This window comes from Puma concolor, chromosome C1 (genome assembly GCF_028749965.1).
Source record: "Puma concolor isolate L17-30 chromosome C1, mPumCon1.1.hap2, whole genome shotgun sequence".
NCBI classification, from domain to species: domain Eukaryota; kingdom Metazoa; phylum Chordata; class Mammalia; order Carnivora; family Felidae; genus Puma; species Puma concolor.
Window position 1 is genome coordinate 51,187,156 of NC_141674.1, and position 25,292 is coordinate 51,212,447.

General features: G+C 44.7%; 1 protein-coding gene across 3 annotated transcripts in view; it reads right to left on the reverse strand.

Annotated features, from left to right (window-relative positions):
- The window catches only part of KANK4 (KN motif and ankyrin repeat domains 4), a 73,122-nt gene that overhangs the window by 25,618 nt on the left and 22,212 nt on the right, over nt 1-25,292 (reverse strand). Inside the window, exons 2-3 of one of the 3 annotated variants that reach the window (XM_086717160.1) lie at nt 12,848-13,087; nt 5,460-5,547 (exon numbers count right to left, since the gene is read on the reverse strand). In XM_086717160.1, coding sequence (XP_086573286.1) covers nt 5,460-5,475 — 16 coding nt within the window. In that variant the 5' untranslated portion in view covers nt 5,476-5,547; nt 12,848-13,087. Of the gene's footprint in view, nt 1-5,459; nt 5,548-12,059; nt 12,235-12,847; nt 13,088-25,292 lie in introns of those variants that run through there. The other 2 variants (XM_025912244.2, XM_086717161.1) reach the window with 2 other exon arrangements.

The following is a 25,292-nucleotide window of genomic DNA, read 5'->3' on the forward strand; positions in this document are numbered from 1 at the left end:
GGTTCAAAAGCCTGGTCTGTATTTTGACCCTTAGGGAAATGACTTAGCCTCTCTATGTCTCATCATCTATAAAATGGGAATATCAATAGCAAGATGAGATTATTGTGAGAACTGATTAATTAATATTTATAAAGTGCTTCGCATGATAAACACTCAACACGTGCTCAATATTGTAGTTATTATCTTTGTGGAAACACAAAACATAGAAAACCGATGCCTCATAATGGAAGTGGATTTGCCTGGGTGCACAGAAGGGGACAAACTTAGGGGCGCCTGGGTGGCTCAGTTGGTTAAGCATCTGACTTCAGCTCAGGTCATGATCTTGCAGTCTGTGAGTTCGAGCCCTGCGTTGGCCTTTGTGCTGGCAGCTTAGAGCCTGGAGCCTGCTTCGGATTCTGTGTCTCCTTCTTGTCTCTGCCCCTCCCCCACACATGCTCAGTCTGTCTCTTGCTCACAAAAAATAAATAAACATTAATTTTTTTTAATTATAAAAGCAAATAAACTTTTAAAAAGTACTTTTCTTAGGCTTGGAGGTTAATTCTGCCTTGGTAGGAAAGGGATGACTTCACAAAAGTGACCTAAGACTGACATAAAATGAACAAACAGGAATTTACCAGGAGAACAAGAGGGTGAAAGACATTGTAGCTGTTTATCTCCAAGATGGCCACCATCACTTCCCACCCTCCATACAGGCAAGGGAATCCCACATGAGAGGCAGAGTCTGTTTCTCCACCCCTTTGAATCTGAGCTGGCCTGTGACTGCTTTGACCAAAATAATATGGTAGAAATGATGCTGAGGGAATTCCAAGGTTAAAGCCTGGAGTTCCACCTGGGTCTGTTAGAATGCACACTCAGTGGAAAGGCAGATGCCACATACGAAGTCCATCTTCCCTGAGACTGCCATACTGTGCGGAAGCCCTAACAGCCCCACACGGAAGAGATGGGGAAAGAGGGTGAGACGTGCTTAGCCAGCCCAAGCTGTTCTAGCCATGCTAGCCCAGGTGCCAGGCATGAGTAAAAGAGCCCTCAGATGACTCCAGTCTCCGCCATCATCTGACTTCAGTGACAGTGAGGCACTCTGAGTGAGGACCACTCAGCTAAGCTGTGTTAATAATACATTCTTGTTTTACGCCACTAAGTTTTGGGGTGTTTGTTACGCAGCAATAAATAGCACAGATTCTAGATACACATCGGAGAATGTGCAAAGGCATGGAGGTGTGAAATGTCATAGTGTTCTGGGGTTCTGTAAATATAGTTGATGTGGCTGGAGCTCCAAGTGAGGTAGAGAAGAGTAGAAAGGGACAAGTGGAAAAGTCAGCAAGAACCAGATCTTGGAGCAGTTCACATGCACACCAACAAGCCTTGACTTCACTCTGCAGGTAATCAACTGTGGCTTCTCAGAGTATCTTCACAGAGGACTGCAAAAAGGACAAACCAAATGCCTCAAGACCATTTGGGAGCCTGCTGACATGGTCAAGGTAAGAGAAGCTAAAGGCTGACATGGTCAAGGTAAGAGAAAGGAATGAAGGGAAAGGGACAAGTTAAAGAAAAAGGGTGCAGTTGATGGTGCTACCTGGGGTAGCTTCTGGGGGGCTGCTTTCTCCCCACATGTGATGACATATTGGGCCTGAGTTCTTCCCACTTGCTCGTCTGATCTCTCCTTTTGGCCAGTGTCACATGCTTTTCAGGTGGCCCTCTGTGTTTAGAGAAGTACAGTTACCTCCAAAGAACTAAATGAAATCAACTAGACACGCAAAGGTTCATGGTGTGCACACTGACACAATCAAGCCTAGTAGGCTCAGTAAAGCCATAGGCTTTACACAGTTACGTCACAACCATAGCAAGAAACAAAAGGAGGCACTGGTGCTCACCCACAGGATGGTCTTCGTTGGATTCTACCATTTCTGTGGCAGGGACCTGAACTTCAGGTAATGAGGAGTAAATACGTCTCAACCCCCGCCCCCCCCCATACCAAATAAGTTCCCATTCACCCACACAATGTTTTACCAACCTGCTTTCCCAAAGAGGCACACTCGTAGTTTCAGTAACTGAGAGCTATTGCTTTTCTGTTAGTTTTCCAGGCTACACTTGGCTGTACTCTTAAGCCTACTGGTCGGCCCTGCAGCCTCCTGGATTACAGGGACAGACCAAATCAGAGAGGAGGTATTTGTCTAAAGTTAAGTAGAGAGCAGATTTATGACCCAGAAGGCAAGGAACTCTCCTAAAGGAGAGGCTGCATTATTTATCTGCTTATTGCCTCAATTCAATTGAGGCTGATTTGCCCAGTGGCCTCTGGGAGCAGGTCCAGAGCACAAATACAATAATAGCATCAAATAAGAAACAGCAGATTCGAAGGCAAAATCTTCCACAAGGGAGATGGAAGGAAACCAAAGGAGTCTGGAGACTGAGCAGCCATCCAGGATGATAGATTTAATAGGTGCTTTCCTAAACTAGCCCTATGGGTTATCTCTCTCTCTCTCTCTCTCTCTCTCTCTCTCTCACACACACACACACACACACACCTGTTCTACCTGCCACCCACCACTGTGTTCCTTCTCCTTCTCCCAATGTAATAGGAATGCTGGACCTTGTATGAGGGAGTTGATCCAATATGCCAGCAGACCTGTGCTCACATTTGGCCCTGCTCTTCTTAATTCTACCTGGTGACAGGTATGCAGGACCTCAGAATTCCAGGCATTGAGCCAGGGCAAGAATTAATTAAGAGGACCGTCTCTGCTCAAAATGAGCTTCAGATCGGATAAATGAACACATAGCCAAACTGGCTGGATTTGAATCCTGGCTCTGTCATTTCCTACTTCTGGGAACATTACTTAATTATTTAATTTCCTGATGCCTCAGTTTCTCCATTTGTAACGTGGTGATAATAATACCTAACTGACAGAGTCATTGCAGTTGTTAGCATGAATGCCATAGAAAGAACACAGCACAGGGACTTGAGAAAGGCAAGATAGGCTGGTGCTGAGTGAGGCAGGGGAGGATCTGCTGAAGGTGTGCTCATTCCTTGGAATATTTAGCTTTGTGTTAGAATGACAGCCTCAAGAGTCCAAGAAGATAATTCTGGGGAAACTGGGAAAAGGAGTCAGGGGAGAAGAAAAAAGTAAGTTATATAGGCTCAGAGCTACTTAGGATTCCCTACAGAGTCTGAAAGCATGCCAGATCACTAGACCCTTGGAAATGACCCGCAAACAGTTGTGAGCCTAAGACACACACAGATGCAAGAAAGGGGATCGGAAGGGGACTAGGGAAGGAGGGAGATGCCACAGTGGTTATCTTGAGGAACACAGTGAAGTGCAGCAGGTGAGCTCACCAATCAGAGATATTTAAAGTGAGGAAGAAAAGTCCAAAAGCCTATATTCGTTTTCTGAAGGAAATAGGAAAAACAGAAACTATAGAGAAAGTGACCCAAAACACAGCCAGAGGAAGGGAGATTTAATGAGCCAGCCTCTTCAGAAGGCTTAAGACAGTGACCAAGCTTTTTCCCTCTTCAGCCTTTATTTTGTGAGGTGGTTGTGCCTGAGGGAGGGGTGCCTTTGTTGAGCTAGTTGTGGGTAATCATGTGGAGCACAGCGGTGGGGGTGGGGGGGAGGGGGCAGTTGCTGAGCTGAGCCGGGACAGATGAGGCAGGCAGGAATGACAGGCCCCCAGGGCATTAAGAGAATTAACTGGTGTTCTGTGGGACCACTTCCATGGATGCACTGAAAAGGCAGCTCTCTGGGGAGAAAGGCAGACTCTTGACATATACGGTGACTACATTTGGAAAGAAGGAAGAGGCAGGGCTGGAGTTGCCGTCTGGTCCCTAAGTCCTGTGCTGGTTAAAGGTCATGTGATTCAGGGGGATTATAGGCACTCCTGTTACCTGACATTTGTGATCTGGAAAAAGCATTTCATTAGAAAGTCAGGAGATCCGGATCTCCTCTATAACCTTGAGCATGTTTCCTGGACAGGGGAAGAAGGGAATATTTATGAAGACATTTGTTGTGCAAGATAGTTATTACTTAACAACTTTGCATGCATTATCTCAGTTAGCCTTTTACCAACCCTATGAAGTAGGTATTTATACCTGCTTATAGCTGAGGGGCAGTAGACCGTTTGCAAAAACAGCCACAATCATATCCCACTCTTGGACACTCCCCTCCCACATTGACCCTGAGCTTGGCCTTGTGACTTGCTTTGACCAGTGGGTCAACAGCAAATGTGACAAATGCAGAGACTTGAAAATTGCTGGCACTTTGAGGTGTGTCTGTTCTTTAAAAAAAAATTTTTTTTTAATGTTTACTTATTCTTGAGAGAGACAGACAGAGACAGAGTGTGAGTGGGGGAGGGTCAGAGAGAGAGGGAGACACAGAATCTGAAGCAGGCTCCAGGCTCCAAGCTGTCAGCACAGAGCCTGATGTGGAGCTCGAACTCACAAACTGTGAGGTCATGACTTGAGCCGAAGTTGGACACTTAACCGACTGAGCCACCCAGGTGCCCCTGGGGTTTGTCCGTTCTTGCTGTGCTTGCTGTGCTTCGGCCACTGTGTGAATAAGCCCCAGCTAGCCTGCTGGATGATGAGAAACACATGGCCAAATCATTACCTGTGCCCCAGGTGACATGGAGTCAACCACCAGCGATGTAAATATGTCCATTCTAAATCATCCGGCCAAGTCACCCAGAAGACCACAAACACATGAATAAGCCCAGCACATGTCAAATATCAGAGTAGAACAATGGTCCAGACAACCCACAGAATATTTTGGGAAATAGTCAATGTCTTTATTTTAAGTCAATAAATTTTTGACTGGTTTGTGACACAGCAGAGTTAACTGATACATGAGGGGACTGAGACTCAGAGGAGTTAAATGACAGGGAGAGTCACCCAGGTATAAATGAAGGCTCTTTCACCGTATTGTGCCTCTTTCTCAGACATCAAGTTCCTTATCCTTAAAATGAGGGTAACAAGGGGCACCTGGGTGGCTCAGTTGGTGAAGTGTCTGACTTTGGCTCAGGGCATGATCTCACGGTTCATGGGTTCGAGCCCCACGTTGGGCTCTGTGCTGACAGTTCAGAGCCTGGAGCCTGCTTCGGATTCTGTGTCTCCCTCTCTGCTTCTCCTGCGCTCTCACTCTGTCTGTGTCTCTCTCTCTCAAACAGAAACAAACATTAAAAAAAAAAAATGAGGGTAACGGGTGAGGGCATCCTGCTCCCTTCTCCATGCTTGGAAGAGGTGAGAAAACTGTCCAAAAATTACACAAGTGCGACACAGATGTGAAACTTTTCATCTTCTACCACCTTCTGTTGTTCATACCTGAAATACATGGTTGGGGTCTCCCAGCACTGCCTATTTGGGGAATGTCTCTTGTGGGTCTCCCTTAGGCTATTTCCAGGATCTGTGAAGGCAATCCCTTTCCAACCCAAGTACTCGCTTTAGACCAGGGAGTACAGAGCGGCCTGCCTACCATCTGTCTTCTCCATCTTAGGGAACGCAGACTGTCAGTCTCTCAGGCACTCTTCATCCAGGAAGTCTGTAAAACTCGTTGGAGAGTCCTAAAAGGAAGGACAGGAAAGTGGAGTCTTATTACCTACAGCTAGAATAAGTATGGAGGCAACATAACACCAAAGACCTCCTATCCCTGCATTTCTCCCAGGGATACCCATGAGCTTCACACTCCCTCCTACAGTGTGTCCAATCCTGGGCATGACTTCACAGGATGTTAGCAATGGTTAACAACAAAGGAAGCATTTGGCCCAACCGGCTCTCTTGGCAGATGAAGAAACTGAGGCTCAGAAGTCAATTGCTCTCAGGGCTCCTGGGTGGCTCAGTCAGTTAACGAGTCTAACTCTTGATTTCGGCTCAAGTCATGATGTCACTGTTCATGAATTGTGAGCCCCATGTCAGGCTCTGCGCTGACAGCACAGAGTCTGCTTGGGGTCCTCTCCTTCTCTCTCTCTCAAAATAAATAAATAAATCAACAAACTTTAAAGTAGCTAATTGCTCTGTGCAGGACCTCTCAGCATTCTAGTGACAGAGCTGGAGCCAGACCCAGGGCTCTGACAACTATCACAGTGTTCCTTCCATAACATCAAAAGCTGTAATCAACCCCCCCTCCGTTATGGTAAAAGAATTATAATCCATTTATTTTTAATACTGGAATCAGAGTATCTATAAATGATCCGTGACGTCCCAATCAGATTCAAAACAGGGGCGAGATCATTGCAAGTACTGAGTAGGAGCAGATACTTAGAAGTGATTTCTAACCACAGGCAGGACAAGGGAAGTTCAAGCTGGGTGGTCCAAAGACATCAGAAATTATTCAAGCAGAAAACTGTCCTGACTCTGAATTAGGATACCTTGAGGTTTAATCATAAATTCTCCCCAAAGTTTTAATCCATTCCCTGGACTCTTTCTTTGAATGGTAAACAACCTGGCGCCTACCCCCATTATAATAAATCACCTAGGAAAATTGTCTTTTTATGATTGTAACTCCACACACATCATAACAATGAATTATCTGTGATACCTCAGCAGTGGAAGCGGAGTTGTTTCAGGAATTCCAATGTGTTTGACAATGAATTCGAGACCAGAAAAGCATACCAGGGATGAGGGGAGGATTGAGGGAAACTGGGAGTGACAGATGGATGAGGGGTGGCCTCCAACAATCCAGGATGGAAAGAAGGTGAGCAAACAAGTAAACTGGAGAAGAGGGCTGGGAAATGTGAGGCCCACCAAATGAGAGGAAGTCTAAAGTTTGCCTGGAAGATTTTCATGTGTCCTCTTTTCTGTGAGCACTCCAAACTACCTTCCATGCAGCTGCCAGAGGGACCTTTCCCTGTAGAAGAGTGAGCCCTCTAGAAGGGCGGGCTGGGTTTCTATGTGCAGACACACTCTCTGCAGAGGGAATGCTGACACGAAGTACCTCACCTACCTCGGGACGATAAGTACTTGAGTCTGGGGGTGGTAGAGAGCTGGAGTAGAGAGAAACTGGGGATAAGAAGGGCAAGTGTCCTGCTAACCAGGCAGAAGGTGGAGAGACCTAGAAGGTTCTAACCTGGGGCAAGGGAGGGTCACCCTTGCTAGAAAGAAAAGGTTCTGAAATCACCTACGTGTCCATCAGCGGATGAAAGGATAAAGGAAGTGTGGTATATGGGCACCTGGCTGGCTCAGTCAGTTAAGTGTCCGACTCTTGGTTTCGGCTCAGGTCATGATCTCACAATTTGTGGGTTTGAGTCCCACGTCAGGCTCTGTGCTGACAGCTCAGAGCCTGGAGCCTGTGTCAGATTCTGTGTCTCCCTCTCTCTCTGCCCTTCCCCTGCTCAAGCTCTGTCTCTCTCTCTCTCTTTCCCAAAAATAAACATTAAAAATTAAAAAAAAATAATGAAGTGGTGTATACATATATACAATGAAATATTGCTCAGCCGTGACAAAGAAGTAAGTCTTGGCCATTTGTGACAATTATGGATGGATCTTGAGGGCATTATGCTAAGTGAAATAGAGAAACACAAATACCATATGATCTCACTTGTTTGTGGAATCTAAAAAAACCTGATTCCATAGATACAGAGAACAGATTGGTGGCTGTCAGAGGCAGGGTGGGGATGGTTGGTGAAATGGGTGACAGTGGTCAAAAGGTACAAATTTCTAGTTAGAAGATAAATACGTCATAGGGATATAATGTGCTGCATGGGGACTATAGTTAATAACACTGTACTGCGTATTTAGAAGTTGTTAAGAGTAGATCTTAAAACCTATCATTGTAAGTGTGATATATATATATATTGATATACATATATATATATATATATATATATATATATATCAATACACACACATATATATAATGGAATATTACTCAGCCATAAAAAAGAATGAAATCTTACCATTTGCAACAACATAGATAGGTCTAGAAGGTATTATGTTAGCTGAAATAAGTCAGTCAGAGAAAGACAAATACCATATAATTTCCCTAATATGTGGAATTTAAGAAAGAAAACAAAAACAAAGAAAACAAGAGACAAGGGCCACCTGGGTGGCTCAGTTGGTTAAGCATCTGACTCTTGATTGCGGCTCAGGTCATGATCTGATGGTTCATGAGTTTGAGCTTCACATCGGCCTCTGCACTGACAGCACGGAGCCTGCTTGGGATGCTCTCTCTTGCGCTCTCTCTCTGCCCCTCCCTTGCGCATGTGCACATATTCTCTATCTCTCTCAAAATAAATAAACTTAAGAAAATTTTTTATTAAAAAAAACAAACAAACAAACAAAACCCAGACTCTTACCTATAGAGAACTGATAATTAAAGGAGGTGGGTGGGGAGATGGGTGAAATAGGTGAAGGGAATTAACAGTACACTTATGATAGCACTGAGTAATGTATAGAATGGTTGAATCAGAATATACACCTGAAACTGACATAATGCTGTATGTTAACTATACAGGAATTTTTTTTTAATGTTTATTTATTTATTTTGAGAGAGAGAGAGAGAACAAGCAGGGGAGGGGCAGAGAGAGAGGGAGAGAGAGAATCCCAAGCAGGCTCCATACTGACAGTGCAGAGCCTAACGTGGGGCTCAATCCCATGAACCTGAGATCATGATCTGAGCTGAAATCAAGAGTCAGACGCTTACCCGATTTAGCCACCCAGGCACCCCTACTATGCAGGAATTTTTTAAAAGTTCTCATCATATTTCACATAGTTGTAGCTATGTAACTATGGTGTTACACAGTTTGTAACTATGGTTACAGTTAACGGATGTTAACTGGACTTATTGTAGAAGCCATTTAACAATAAATACAAATATCAAGTCATGTTGTACACCTAAAACTAACACAATATTATGTCAGTTATGTTTCAATTATCTCAATTAAAAAACAAATATATATATTTTTAAATTTTTTTTTTTTTCAACATTTATTTATTTTTGGGACAGAGAGAGACAGAGCATGAACGGGGGAGGGGCAGAGAGAGAGGGAGACACAGAATCGGAAACAGGCTCCAGGCTCTGAGCCATCAGCCCAGAGCCCGACGCGGGGCTCGAACTCGCGGACCGCGAGATCGTGACCTGGCTGAAGTCGGACGCTTAACCGACTGCGCCACCCAGGCGCCCCTAAATTTTTAAATTTAAATTAAAAAAATTTTTTTAACATTTTTATTTATTATTGAGAGACAGAGACAGAGCATGAGCAGGGGAGGGGCAGAGGGAGAGGGAGAGACAGAATCCAAAGCAGGTTCCAGGCTATGAGCTGTCAGCACAGAGCCCAACACGGGGCTCAAACTCACAAACCGTGAGATCATGACCTGAGCCAAAGTCAGACGCTTAACCGACTGAGCCACCCAGGCGCCCCAATAAATATAATTTTTTTTAAAAAAATAAAGAAAAGAAAGGGTTTCTAGACAGAGGACACTGCCACTGATCTCAATGCCACAGGTCCACAGTCGGTGGGGGAGCCTCCCAGATGCTGGAGGGCAGGAAAGGCTTGGCAGCTGTGAGGTGAAGCCTAGGGAAGAAAGGGTGAGGACACAAACCCCAGGCATGGCCCCTCAGCCTGTCTCTCCATCATCATCATGGTTTCCCCCTCCTCCTTCCTTCTACCCCACAGCTTTACTGAGCAACAGGCAAGTGTCAGAGCACCTGACATGCTCGAATTATCTCATGCAGTCGTCACCATAGCCCCAAGGACATTATTATTATGGTCCCCACTTTTCAGATAGGGAGACTGAGGCTGAGAGGGTTTACAGGCCTGCCAAAGTCCCATAACAAGCAGGTGTTAGAACAGGATTTGCCCTCAAATCTAGCCAACTCCAGTCGTGTCCTGGGAACAGAAGTGATTTATAAACCTTTGCCCAGCCCTAATGCTGTGACCGATCCCTAGCTCTCTCTGTGAGGGGAGATGTTCCTGACTTGGATGCTTCTCTGCTTCTCTCACAAGTATGCACAAAACGCCTTCTGGACACGGATAAGGAGACCGCTCTCTTGTAAGGTCTCTTGGCCAAAGGTGTGTGTGATCTCCTTCTCTAGGACTGGACACCACACAACAAGGCTCCTCCTAAGCAAGAGGGGGCCACCTGGGTGCAGAAGGACCTTCAGCACAAACCCACCATCCCATTGGAGAGTTCAGTCACACTCACCAGCTTTGGTTTGAGTTAGGACTCAGCCCTTGATGTATCAGATCCTAGGGCTTCAAATAATTATGCAGCACACATTAGATCAAATTTCACTAAAAAGAACTCTACGGAGACTTCTAATAGTTCTCTTAAACTTGAATTTTGCTAAAATTAATCATTCCAAGGTTACAGAAATCAAATGGAGCTGACACCCCAACACTCTGAAGAAGAGGGCATAGCAAGCTTGCACTCGAAAGGGCTAGACACAGGAAGGAAAGGAGAGAACTGTCATGCCCACATCATGCCGCTGCCGGCCTCCACCCACCCCGGACTTCTGTACTCGGCCCATCGTCCTTATGGTGGACATCTTAGATTTTAGCTGAGGGTGTATATTTCATGTGGTTAGGTGAGTGGAATGGAAGAATAATTGCCACATCAACGCATGCTACTTTGCAACACAACTGAATATGAAAATTAGCCTTGTTGGACAGAATTCCCCTTTCAAATGGAATTTTGCAACCTTCTAAAGCATTAACAATTCTGACATAAAGCAGTTTATTACTCGATGCCGTTAAGTTGTATCCTTGATATTCAGAACCTTATAATGCCTGGTCCTGTTATGTAACTTTTCATTTGTTTATGGCTTATCCCAGGATCAAGAATGCCCTCTCATTAGCTCATCACATTCTAGATGTTTCGAGTATATATAGCTGTATGTTTCGAGTGTATATAGATTTGTCTGTCTCTAGCTCTTCTCCCCTCCTATTCTACAAGCTTGTGAAGGTCAGAATTCCTGCAGGACTCATTTCTGTGCCCTTCACCCCCACCTCCACACCCTCACAACCTAACGTATGGTAGACACTCAGTTCATGGTATCATCTCCAAGTTACAAATGAGGAATTGAAGGCCCAGTGAGGCTAAGTGGCCAATCCAAAGTTCCCAGTAAATTAGGGGTAGGACAGTTTGTGTCACTCCATCACTCCACACTGCCTCTCAAAGCCAGTGGGTAGTGAAGAGATGGAGACTGAGGCTGCCCGTTCAAAATTCACCACAGAGGCAGTCAGTCTGACAGTCCCTGTGTAACTACGAGGCCACATTAGACGAAACAGTCTGATTTCCCCTAGTCAGCCCGACTCCTGCCGTGTATACTTACACCTTCTCCCTACCCACATTTATTCCTTTTATGATGCCATTTACAGTCTCATTCCTAACCTCGAATCCAAATACAAAGAAACCTTCCTTTACTTAGTCCTGAAACTGAAACCTAGTTCTGCACTTTTATTCTCTTCAAACCTCTCTTTATTCTGCAATCATAAAAATGCCGTATTTCATCCTAGGACAGGCCGCATGCCAAAATAAATAGCACCTTGGATTTCCTTGAAAAGAAACCTTGGCTCAAAGCACAGCCGTACTGCCACGATGATTCTTGGAGAATTCAACCTTACAAAGTCAAATATTTAGCAAGGTAGTGCACCAAACAGCAACCCTGTCAATCCCTGCACAATCACTTGCAAAGACAAAGCACTCTTTCCAAAAGAGGGAAAAAAAAATTACCCGTACCTCTTACGAATCCTGCCAAAAAGACGAGAGCTTCCTGTTTCCCCATTCCAGGGCCCCATGCCTTCAAGTGTAAATGTCCCCTGTGCTGAGAAGCAGGAGGCATCTGACAGTACTACTTAACATTGAGAGTGAGAGCACTGAAGCCCAAACACCCGGGGAGGTGAGATGCACTCCTAAAAAAGATTCTGCCTATGGAGTTCTCCAGCCAGCTCCCTTCCCGCCGACTCAGGAAACAAAGAGATAACTCATTCTCAATAAATGACACATTAACACAACCTCATTAACTCCGGTCTCACATTTTTCGGCAAGTGTCTGTCATTTTTCCCTGCAATGCAGCAGCTGAATCTGGAGCTTCGGGAAGAGAAAATTGTCGGGAGGAAAGCTGTAACCACATTACCTTCCCCTGGCATCCTCCCCTTGCCATAACCTGGAGCGAGAGAAGTCGTCTCCCTGCGGAAAGCGAGGTTCTGGCTGCTGGACCAGAGCTGATGGCTCATGAGTTCAGCACAGCAGCACTGGCTTCCCAGCTGTTAAAGGATTTGGTCAGGTGATCCGTGACCTTGCTGGAAAAGCAAATACTGACTTCCTTTTCACTCCCGGGAAGAGGGGAGCAGGGTCAGGCAGGAATTCAATGCTCAATAAGCTGATACCCGATCTTGCAGAAAGAGGAAAGCTCCAATCCTTCAACTGCAAAGTTAGTTCCCAGAGCTGCGGCCACATCTAAAGACTCGGAAGCAGCACACGCCTTCCTCCTCTGACTGCCCCGACTCTAAGCGCTTCTCTGAGGGGTCATAATTAATTATGCTTTCCTTCTCTCTTCCTGCAGCTTGGGTGGCTCATTAATAAAATTGTTCCTAATGAGGACACAGGGATTGTCCTTAGGAGCTGAAACCCTCCAGTGGTGCATCTCTTTCTTCTAAGCTCTGCTTTAGAAACTTCCTCCCCGCCCCCCCCCCCCCACCTCCTGGGGTCCCACAACCATACAAAGCTTCGGCAAGCAATCCCTAGACTGCCAGCTGCCTGGATCTGTGACTCGAAGTCTACTGGGGCAGAGCAGGAAGATATGATGATCAGTGAGATCCCGGGACCAGACTGGCAGCTTCTGCTTCCTGCCACTCTACCAGTCTGATGCCCCAGGACCAAAATGCATCCTATTCTGGCAGAAAGAGAAAGGAAAATACCTACTATAAGGATCCAGCTCCGGGCAGGGCTTCTAACTGCGGCACGGACCAGTGAGTTCAGAAGGGCAGGCTCAGGAGCCCGGGAGAAGGCAGCTGTGGAGGAGGACAGTCTCAGAGTGTCCCAGGCAGGTGCTGTGAAGAGTCTCAGCCAGCCCACTGCAGCCACAGCTCTTTGGAGCAGAGGCAGGTGTGAGGCTCAGGCTCAGGGGCTCCACGCTCTCCAAATCCAGCACCACTACTGGACCTGAAGGAGACACAGTGGGGTAGGTGTCAAAAGGAGCCAGGAGAGCATCTGGGCTCCTGTATGCAGGCTTAGCAAAAAGATTATGGGGACCTTATCCCCTTTACCTTCTGTGCGCCCTAGCCACATGAGTGTGTACTAGGAAATGAAGCTCTGTCGGTAAGACATGTCAAAGCAGCTCTGACCTTCACAGACACTGCCTGTCGAGATGCGCTTCAAAGACCAGGGCAGATTCCTGTCTAACCCACGCTAAAATTGATGCCAGAGCTGAGTGTCACCCTGAAATGCTGCCTGCATCCAGCCCAATACACTTGGAAAGCACTAAACATTCTGAATCCCATTTATCCTCAAACTAGCTTGAGGCAGCCAGATGGGATGAGCATCCCCATTGTACAGGCGAAGAAAATGAGACAGACATGGAAGTGACTTCTCTTGGCTCACCTCGGAGTGAATCCGGATTAAAATGAATATTTTGGGGGTGGAATTCTGTGTTTTTCCTACTACACTGGATCACGCTCCTTATTTTCCTTACTTGCTTTGTATTCTAGAGCATCTTGTTCAAGAGGAAGGTTAAGAGACTTATGGAAGGGCACAGGTGGATGTGATGGACAAGGCTGTGGAACACCAGCATTCACCTTTCTCAACTGCTGAAAGGATTTCTGTGTTAACTGAGTACACAGACCAAACCATCAGAATAAAAACAAAGTCAGAAATATGCCTTGAACTCTGAGGTCACATGGAAAAATATACTAAGGAGCAAACAGCCTCTTTGATAGATTAAAATGATCATTGATTGGGGCGCCTGCGTGGCTCAGTTGGTTGTGCGTCCAACTCTTGATTTTGGCTCAGGTCATGATCTCATGGTTCATGAGTTCAAGCCCCACATCAGGCTCTGTACTGACAGCATGGAGCCTGCTTGGGATCCTCGATCTTCCTCTCTCTCTGCCCCTCCCCTGATTGCTCTGTCTCTCAAAATAAACAAATAAACATTAAAAAAATGATCATTGACCATCCTCTCCAAATTGGCCAGAGAATGGCTAGAGGCACATGCCATTTCAGCAGGACAGAGTGAAAAAAAAAAAAGCTCTGTATTTCACTGGGTCCCACGACTTTCCAGCCACCCATTCTTCCCCTCTGATTCATCTATGTGTTGGATATATAAGCATTCGTATTTTCTCTCCCAGGGAGAAATTCTTCCTTATCCAGTATGGAGATGAGAGGTTTATTTCCAGACCTGTACTTTTCTTTCAAGATCCACCATTCTACCCGGACCACTGGCCAGTCCCTGCCTATCCACCAAGCTCCACTCAGCATCCCCTGAAGAGCAGTGGCTATCCTTCCTGCTTCCACTGTTCCTGTCTGCTTTCTACCGCAGCCTGTATCACCTGAATTCTAATTGCTGCTTCTGCATTAGTGTCCCTGACCAGCATCACAGGTTAGAGGCCATGTCAGGTTTGTGAAACTGAACTTATCCACAATACTGACCATTCTAAACACAGGTGGGGGTGCCTGGGTGGCTCAGTTGGTTGAGTGTCCGACTTCGGCTCAGGTCATGATCCTGCAGGTCGTGAGTTTGAGCCCCGCATCGGGTTCTGTGCTGACAGCTTGGAGCCTGGAGCCTACTTCGGATTCTGCGTCTCCCTCTCTTTCTGCCCCTCCCCTTGCTCACACTCTGTCTCTCTCAAAAATAAATAAACATTAAAAAAATTTTAATAAAAAAATAAAAAATAAACACAGGTGACCCCTCCAGATACTCCCTTCAGTACCAAGGCAGCATTTCTGCTTCTCTAGCTGACTCCAAGCTTCTTACCAGATTAAAAAAGATGGCAGAGGGGCACCTGTGTGGCTCAGTCGGTTAAGTGTCTGAGTCTTGATTTTGGTTCAGGTCATGATCTCATGGTTTGTGAGATTGAGCCCCACATCAGGCTCTGTGCTGACAGTGTGCATACAGAGCCTGCTTGGGATTCTCTATTCCTCTCTCTCTGCCCCTCCCCTGCTCACATGTGCACTCTCTCTCTCTCAAAATAAATGTTAAAAAAAAAAAAAAAAAAAAAAAAAACACCTTTAAAAAGACGGCAGACTGAGGGAAGGAAATACTAGGCCCCCAGCAGTGCCACTGCTTGGCTCAGATGCCAGGACAGAAGACCCACAGGAAAAGACACATACTCCGAATCTAGTTTCTTCTTCTTCAGACCTCTTTCTGGAGACAAGGAGCCCTTTCATTTCTCTGGCCTCCACGTGAGATGCTGGGACACTGTGCTGATCGCCATGTCTCTAAGAGGAGGAGAGATTCTTGTCTTTTATGCCTTTCTAACTTGCCCACTTTGCTCATTTCACTCCAGAGTCAAGCAGGGAGGTGAGCAGAACCAGGGTCGTTACCCTCCATTGTCCAGATGAGGACACAAAGCTCATTCCCCGGGTTACAAAGCTAACAAAAGGCAAAGCCTCGACTCAAACCCAGATTTTCTGTCTCGCAGTCTAACAGCCTGATGGAAGCTTCAGTGCTGCTTCTGTCCACGCAGAGGGTGACTTCGCATTTAGGGAAGGTCTTCATGGGAAAGCCCCACAACTCTCTAGGGGGTTGTGCTTCTTTGGGGAGGCCCCCCTCCAGGGCCTCTGGGCCATGGGATACCGGCATGCCCCCACCCCTATGCCTCACCCAGACATAGGTCTTAAGATCAGTAGCCAACTTTATGTTCCCACCAAGCCATCCAGAGAATCCCCCACACCAAACACATTTATCCACAAGAATTTTTCTGGCAAGAGTCATTTGGCTGAGGGGAGACTGACTCCTTTTGCAGTTTAGAAACATCCAACTTCTATGGCCTAGGTCCTGTCTGCCCCATGATGGGAAAAGAGTGGACTCTCCATGTGAGGCAAGATGGACATGTAGGCAAAAAGAAAAGGAGATGAAACTATCTTAAGAATGTGCCTTTTATCTAAGAAGTCCCTTAGGCTTTTGCACTTTGCTCAGGAAGGTCAGCTACTTGGCAGCCTGTGTGATGACAGGGGCCGAGTTGGAGCATACTGGTTAGGTACACATGCTGGTGAAACAGCCTCTCTGAGCACGTGGGTTCTGACCATGGCCACTCTGATGGAACACAACTTAAACGGATGGAGAAAGAAATCATGCCGGTGAGACCTGCGGGTGCAGCTGTCTGGGGGAATCAGCGGTTGTAAAGACTGACCCTTTAAAGCAGAGGAGAATTTCTCAGGAAGGGAACAGTGCCAATTTCGAGGAGAGAGGAGTCTTCACTAACCAGTGAGAAACGTTCCCTAGAGAAAATGGGAGGCATTGGGGCCACAGGGAAAAGACCCTCCCGGAATGCTCTCAGTCCTTCACCCAAACGCACTGTAAAATCAAGACACCAAGAGACAAATGAGGAAAAGGCACAAGCAGGCAATTCAGAAAAGAAGTAGTACTCACGGCTAATATTCGAAAGATGTTTAACCACATGAATTAAAAAGGAGCAAGATAACATCAAAATGCCATACTCTTTGTTTACCCTACACTGTGCCAGGCACCGTAGGTCCATTCCAAACACCATCCAATTTAATTTTCACAATAACCCTATAAGGTGGTACTGTTATTTCCATTGTCCGAGGCTCAGGGCAGTTCGTTGCCCAGGTACCAAGACTATCTGCACCAAGATTCAAATTCAGTTTATGCACCGCTGTTAACCATGGTATGACAACGACTTACAAGTTAGGGGAAAAAACTGTTTTTTGGTTTTGTTTTGTTTTTTCCAATATATGAAATTTATTGTCAAATTGGTTTCCATACAACACCCAGTGCTCATCCCAAAAGGTGCCCTCCTCAATACCCATCACCCACCCTCCTCTCCCTCCCACCCCCCATCAACCCTCAGTTTGTTCTCAGTTTTTAAGAGTCTCTTATGCTTTGGCTCTCTCCCACTCTAACCTCTTTTTTTTTTTTTTTCCTTCCCCTCCCCCATGGGTTTCTGTTAAGTTTCTCAGGATCCACATAAGAGTGAAAACATATGATATCTGTCTTTCTCTGTATGGCTTATTTCACTTAGCATCACACTCTCCAGTTCCATCCATGTTGCTACAAAGGGCCATATTTCATTCTTTCCCATTGCCACGTAGTACTCCATTGTGTATATAAACCACAATTTCTTTATCCATTCATCAGTTGATGGACATTTAGGCTCTTTCCACAATTTGGCTATTGTTGAGAGTGCTGCTATAAACATTGGGGTACAAGTGCCCCTATGCATCAGTACTCCTGTATCCCTTGGGTAAATTCCTAGCAGTGCTATTGCTGGGTCATAGGGTAGGGAAAAAACTGTTTTTAAAGAAAGATCGTCGGGGTGGTGGTGCAGTTGGCTGAGTGTCTGACTCTTGATCACGGCTCAGGTCTGATCTCACGGTTTTGTGAGTTTGAGCCCCACATCGGGCTCTGCGCTGATGGTGTGAGGTCTGCTTGAGATTCTGTCTCTCCTTCTGTCTGCCGCTCCCCAGCTTGTGCTCTCTCTCTCTCTCCAAAAAAATAAATAAACTTTAAAAAAATTTTAAAAAGAAAGAAAGAGCGTCAGTGTTGGTAAGCATGTGATGAGAAGGGGACACGCCTCCCTGGAAGATGGCAGCAGTCGGGGCAGCTGCAACCACACAGGAGCCGCGCCTCCGACACCTGCCGGCATCTCCCGCTACGCTGTCCACCTGTTCCATGGCGCTGGCTTAGTGTGTGCACACGCATAGCAACTTCCAAATCAAATACAGCCAGATAAAACGATGAAGTAAGAAGATGAAAGTGACATGAGATTTCTTTTCGTGGTATAAAAAAAAAAAATCACTATTATGATATATTCTTAGAAAATAAAAAAAAATCATTTGTGGGGAAAAAAGGGGGGAAACCATCATTATCCTACCATCTCGATAAAAACTAGTTTCATGTCCAACTACTTTGCATATCCTAACATAATTTTATTTTAATATTTATTTATTTTTGAGAGAGACAGAAGGCGAGCAGGGGAGGTGCGGAGAGAGACGAGAGACACAGAATCCAAAGCAGGCTCCAGGCTCTGAGCGGTCAGCACAGAGCCCAAGGCAGGGCTCGAACTCAGGAACTGGGAGATCATGACCTGAGCTGAAGTTGGATGCTTAACCCACTGAACTACCCTGGCACCCTGTGTATCTTAACATAATAAAAAAGCAAGTTCTATGGTGGTTAAGAGTCTGGGCTCCAAGTCAAGAAGCCATGGCTAGAATCCCAGGTCCGCCACTCCCTGTGTAACCTTGAACACATGGCTTAACCTCTCTGTGCCTTAGCTGCCTCACTTGTAAAAAAAGGAATAGTAATATACCCTACATGTCATGGAGGATTAAAGATGATGATATAGGTTAACCACTTAGAACACAGACTGGTATACAGTCTGTGTTCAACTTATAGTAAATATGTTAGCTATTAACATAATAGTATAAATTCAAGTGTGAATTCAATTTTATATTTAAAATTCTATCACCTAACCTTTTAAAAAATACAGTCATACCTGTTTTATAACAATTACTGTAAATGGCTGTGCAAAATTCCCTTGACTTAGGCCTTATTTTCCAAACTCACTCCCTCCTGGAGGTCATTCCACGTCATCTTTAGCTCTCTCGTCGGTGCTTCCAGATCAGGCAGCCTGTCAGGCAGGCCTCAGGGCAGGTCTCCAGGAAGACCCCAATTCCAGGTGGCTGGAACCCAGTTGACACATATGATGATGAATGGTTAAGAGCACAGGCTTTGAGGTAAGACAGACCAGGTTTAAATCCTGGCCATGTGACCTTGAGCAAATTTTCCTATTCAGCTCAGTCCATGGTTGTGAGGACCGTGTGAGATACGTATGTAAAGTGCTTGTACCAATGCTCTGTATATAATAAACAATCAATAAATGTTAGCTAGGATTACTTTGTAAACCCACAATGTTTTAAGTGAGGGAAGGGCACAGATTGTGTTTGATTTATTAATCACCCTATTCCTAACAGTGGATATGATAGGAACTCAACTAACACGCAAATAAATGGATGGATCATAGAAACTGTCAGAGCTGGAAAGGATTTTTCTTAAACAGCTTTATTTGTTATGTAATCTACATACCGTATAATTTACTCATATACATTGGGCAATTCAACAATTGTGGTATACTCAGAATTATGCAAACATTGCCAGAACCTGATTTTTAAAATTGTGCTAAAATACATATACATAAGATAAAATTTACCATTTTAACCATTTGCAAATGTAGAATTCAAAGGCGTTAAATACATTCACAATGTTCTGTCACCATCACCACTATGCCCCCAATTTTTTATCTCCATCATAAACTCTGTAACCCACTAAACAATAACTCCCCACTCCCTCTTGCCCTGGTAACATCTACTTTCTGTCTCTATGAATTTGCCTATTCTAGGTACCTCATATATATGGGATCATACAATATTTGTCCTTCTGTGTCTGGTTTCTTTCATTTAGCATGTTTCCAGGTCCATCCAAGGTTTAGCATATATCAAAATTTCATTTCTTTTTATGGTTGAATATTATTCCATTGTATATAGGTAGCATATTTTGTGTATCCGTTCTTCCATCAACTGACACTTGGGTTGCTTCCATCTTTTGGCTGTTGTGAATAATGCTTCTATGGACACTGGTATACAAATGTACGTTTAAGTCCCTGCTTTCCTGTAAGAATGAAACTGCTGGGTCATATGGTAATTCTATTTTTAATATTTTGAAGAACCACCAAACTGTTTTCTAAGGAAGCTGCACCATTTTACATTCCTACCAACAATGCATAAAGGTTCCAATTTCTCCATATCTTCACCAACATTTGTGGGTTTTTTTGTTTTCCATTAAAAAAAAAGTTATTACAGCCATCCTAGTAAGTTTAGTAGGTGTGACGTGTTATCTCCTTGTGGTTTTGGTTTTCATTTCCCTACTGACGATGATTGTTGAGCATCTTTTTTATGTGCTTCTTGGCCATTGGTATACCTTCTTTACAGAAATGTCTATTCAGGTCCTTTGCCCATTTTGAATTGGCAAAATTGTTTGTTTTTTGTCATTGTTGAGTGGTAAAAGTTCTTTCTGGATATTAACAACTTATCAACTATGTGATTTGCATGTATTTTCTCCCATTCTGTAGGGTGTCTTTTTGCTTTCTTGATATTGTCCTTTGATGTACAAAGGTTATTGATTTTGATGAAGTCGGATTTGTCTATATTTTCTGTGCTTTGGTATCATACCCATGAAATTGTTGCCAAATTCACTGTCATGAAGATTTTCCTCAATGTTTTCTTCTACAAGTTTTAGTTTTAGCTTTTAAGTTTAGGACTTTGATCTACTTCGAGGTCAGTTTTCTTTGTGGTTTAAGATTAAGGTCTGGCTTTATTCTTTTACTTATGAACATTCAGTTTTCCTAGCACCAGTTGTTGAAAAGACCACAATCTCATTTTAGAACATTTTCATCACCCCAAAAAGAAAAGAAACCCCATAAGTGGGATTTCATTTTTATAAGGAGCTAGAAACATAAGTGAGTTATTGAGAGTTAATAAGCCTTGGCATTCATAAACAAAAATTAGTTCACTACAAGACTTTCCCGAGAACATTAATTCTCTGTTCCACAAAGAAGCGTGACCTCCAGCCATCACAGAATAGCACTGCCAAACTCCCATGTATGCACACAGGCCAACAGCTGAAATTCCCGCAATTCTCAGGAGGGTGCTTTGTTGTTAATACAGAAGATATTTGTTGCTTTTTTGGGCTAGCCAGCACTTTGTGAACACCCTTCCTATGCTTGGGTTATTTCCTTCCTTAAGAGTCGCACCTCCCCAAGGCTGCAACCAGAATTTGCAGTGCCAGACTCCTTTATAGTTAGGACTCAGTCATGGGACCTGCGCTCAGCAGGTAGAGAGGCACGCAGGCCAGACCTCAGGTTGGAAGAAAGTGCCCTGGAAAAGGAAGGGCTGCAGGCAAGTGATTCTGGAGAGTGTGGTGGAGTGACTCAACATCTTTTAATACATTCCTCTTCTACATAAGCTCTCCATAAGCCTGGTTCTGTTGTTTGTTTGCAACTATGACCCTTGACTGCTACAATGCAGCATCAGCATTGGTTTGGGTTTTAATTGCTTTCTTTTCTGTTAATTTATATTGCTTGTAGATTGCTTTCTGGAGTTTCTTTTTTGTTTGTTTGGGTTTTTTTTCAAATGTTTATTTTGAGAGAGAGGGAGACAGAGTGTGGGTAAGGGGCAGAGAGAGAGGGAGAGAGAGAATCCCAAGCAGACTCCACACTGTCAGTGCAGAGCCTGACGCGGGGCTGGAACCCATGAACCATGAGATCGTGACCTGGGTTGAAATCAAGAGTCGGACGCTTAACCGACAGAGGCACCCAAACCCTACTTTCTGGAGTTTCAGTTGATTGTTTTGTCCTGAGTATTTGCTGCATGACCATGTTGATTACTTTTCTCTTCCCCTTTCATCCTTTGTTATTACAGATTCTTTCCCATTGGAAAGTAGGAGCCAGTGGGCTCAGTGAGCCACAAGGTTTTTTGCTTAGTCAGGTTGGGCCACAGTCAAAAGAGCTTGGGAACCACCATTTGGAGTAAACCAAGGAATTCAACCTCACCTCCTCCCTCCTGGGTCACCTCAGTGAAAGCGTCTCCAGGGTAGGCACAGATACACCCTCCAGCACCCACCCTCTCTGGGCGGCCCCCACTCTCAGCATCATTGTCCCTGGTCAGAATCCAGCGGAAACCTTCACAGACTTCTGCCTGGCTGCAGAACATGGGTCGCAGGTGCAGACACTTTAGGGCTTGCGTGGGCTGTGGCATCTGCCTTCTGGGTTGGGAGGAAGATTTATCTTGGCACAGCCTACACATTCAAGAAAGTCAGTTAAACCAAACTGAGCCTGATAAGTAATCTCCAGACACCTGGGTGGAACCAGTGATGTTTCCAGATTTTTCAGGCAAGTTGAAAGACTTTTTATTATTTCACAAGACCCCGCCTGCCCCTCTAGCAGGCACAGTGTAAGGAAAAGCAGGCGTATGTGATGGGGGTCAGACAAGGATGAGCATCCAGCTTCAGTGGCATACAGCTGGATAAAGGTTGGGCATCATCAGACATGAACCAGAGAGAGGCAATGACAGAAACTTCTATCATCTTCAACTTGTCCTTGAAGAAGATGGGATTTATTGCCAGTGCATCATCAGCGGTACAAAGAAAGGTCATATACTGTTCTGGTTTGGGTTTTGTTTTGTTTTGTTTTGTTTTAATGTGGATAAAGTCAGTAAAAAAAGGTGTGTCCAAAATTCACATCCCATATTTGTTATCACCCCACTGCAGCTCAAAGATGAAACAAAATGGTTGGGCATTTGGAGCACAGCACAGGCAGACTTGTTTATTAACTCTAACAACAAACACAATAAAGATCCAGCTCAATTATGGGGCCTTTTTTAAGGCAAGGTCCCTCTTTCATGCTTCTAGGTCTGCTTTAGGGCGCCTAGGGCCTTGCAGATGGCAGGTGCTAAATCCCTCCTGCTGATCGTCTACAGCTGGGAGCAGAGAAACAAAAAGGACCTGGGACATCATCTTTCATTTACCAATGAGGAAACAGGTTCACTGACTTGTCCACACCACACAGCAGGGTGAAGGTCAGATTCTATTTTCTAGACTCCTGATCGAGTGCTTTCCTTTATAAACCTCATGCCGAAGGCAGTGGTCTGCAGTGTGGTATTGGAGGCTATCAAATGAATGGTTTCTTTAAAAACGATGTGGCTGGCGGTCTCCAGTTTAAACATGGGATAATGGCATTATTGTGGTGAAGAGTGCCAGAGAGCAGGTACTAAATCCTATTGGTGACCTTTGCTTGCAGCCTCTGGCTACAGGAAAAGTATGATGCTTAATGACAGAACAGTCACCAACACCTATTAAGCACTTCCTCTGAATGAGTCCTCTACTCGTCCACACTCAGCACTGGAACAGCACTGTCATGACTCCCCCATAAACCTGGTAAAGATGGCCACCTCATGGCTCAGCCTCAGCTCAATGGTTGTGTTCAATGAAACAACAGTTAAGCAGGAAAAAATGAATTGGAGGCAGTCCAAACCTTCACTGCAGTCTCTAGAGAAAACACCAAAGGGGAAGTGCATTCTTAGCACAAGACAAAGTCTTAAAATTTTCCTTTCCTGTCTCTCCTATTCTCATTATCTACTTCCAGCAAAGCAACTGCTCCAGCAGCCGGGTGCTCTGTTTCCCATCATCTCATACCTGAACTCTTCCACCTGGCTCATCAGCTCATTCACCTTCCTCACCTCTGGGCTCTACTTACCCATCCTCTGCCAGTCTCTCTCTCCCCTCATCACCAGGAATCCCAATATTGGCTCCATTTGTCCAGTGCTTTCTCATCACTGGGCGACCCCAATCTGTATAATTGGGGCAAGAGCCAAGAAAACTATGCCAGAAATTTTCTTAGAAGGGAATTACCCTTACTTACTATGCCAGAAATTTTCTTAGAAGGGAATTACTTGAAGTCTCCACAGGCAAAGAAGTTTTGAATACTGACACGTTTATATGTTTTAGTCCCTGTCACACCCATTTTACAGATTAGAAAACTGAGGCATCGTCATTATCATGAATAATTATACTGTTATTATTATAAATAATAACTGTTATTAGTCAGACATTATCTGATATTGTACAAATGATCACTTATTTAATTTCATATTGACCATACGACATAGGTGCTCTTATATCCTTTTCACAGATGATGGGTTCAGGGCACAAAGCTAGTAAATGGCAGCCCTGGAACTCAGATTGAAGTGTGTCTGACCACGCTCTTGATCACAGTGTTCTCTGGCTTAAAGACTCTAGTTCTGTGACTATCTACGAAACAAGTTGCCAGTTGTGCTTAAATACAAAAGGAAGGAACCAGATAGAAAGATTTAGGCAAGTGAAAGAATCTTAGCATTAAATTGCATCACCAGCCATGCTCCTTAAGTATCACATGATTATGAAAATATAAACAACATTATTTGGCATGCAGTAGGTCTATAAATAAGATAAATTTGTTTGCAAAGGAATAAGCTGGGAAATGCAGTGACTTTCTAATTAACTTAAAATTATTTAATCAATACAACACACTTACTCTTCAAATAATCTTTGAAAGCTCTGAAGAGTCTTGAGGTGTTTAATTGCTTTTTAACCAGATAGCAATGGTCAAGTTACACCAATACAAGTTTCAGAGCAAATGCTCTTTGCAAATCTAGCCTTCTGTCAAAATGTATATTAGAAACACATATTGTCAGGCCAGATACAAGGGTTTTAAGTTACAAATTAAATTTGCTTCTCTGTTCTTCACCTAGGCATGGTGAAGGGAGGAGGGATGGGGCACTGCAGTGGCTGGTGCAGGAATCCATGGGTCCTGCCTGGTATAACTTGGGGGAGAGATGCACCTCTCTGCCAGTGGGCCAGTTTCCCCCAAAGTAGGGGGATGCTACCATCGGTGACTGAGGACCCAGTCCAGCCCAGATTTCCCCCAACGGCTCCAGCAGCTATAAATCACAAGCCATCTGATGCTAAGGCCTGAGCCAGGAGTTTGCCAGGATCCCACTCAAATCCACTATACCTACTCAGAGGGACCCCTGAAGTGAAAATAATAAATAGGAATGGAACAAACAGTAGATACAAAATCAGAACCGCTGGGGCAGGAATCTCTGTTTTAGCAAGCCCTCCATGTGATTTTTATGTGTGCTAGAGTTGAAAAGTCCTGACCTAACCTACTTTAAAAAACATTTTGTGAACTATAGTTCAGTGCATCTCAAACTGTATTGTGCATATACACCTCCTGCAGATCTCATCCAATGCAGATGCTGATTCAGTAGGTGTGGGGTGGGGCCTGAGAATCTGCATTTCCAACAACTTCTCAGGAGATGCTGATGAGGCTGGTTCCAGAACCAAGAAGCCAGGCACATGATGGGTGTCTGTGGTTGAGAAGGGATGGGAGTGGGGGAGTCCAACAGACCTTGGCACGATTCCCAGCTCCCATGCTCATAAAGATTTGTGACCTTGGCCATGTCACTCTACCTCTTTGAGCCACTTTCCTTGAGCTTTGAAAGGGTATAAAATAGTACCATCTACTTTATAAGGCTGTTCAGATGGCAACATGCCTATACCTAACAGAGCACTTGGCATGTAGAAAACACTCACACAGAA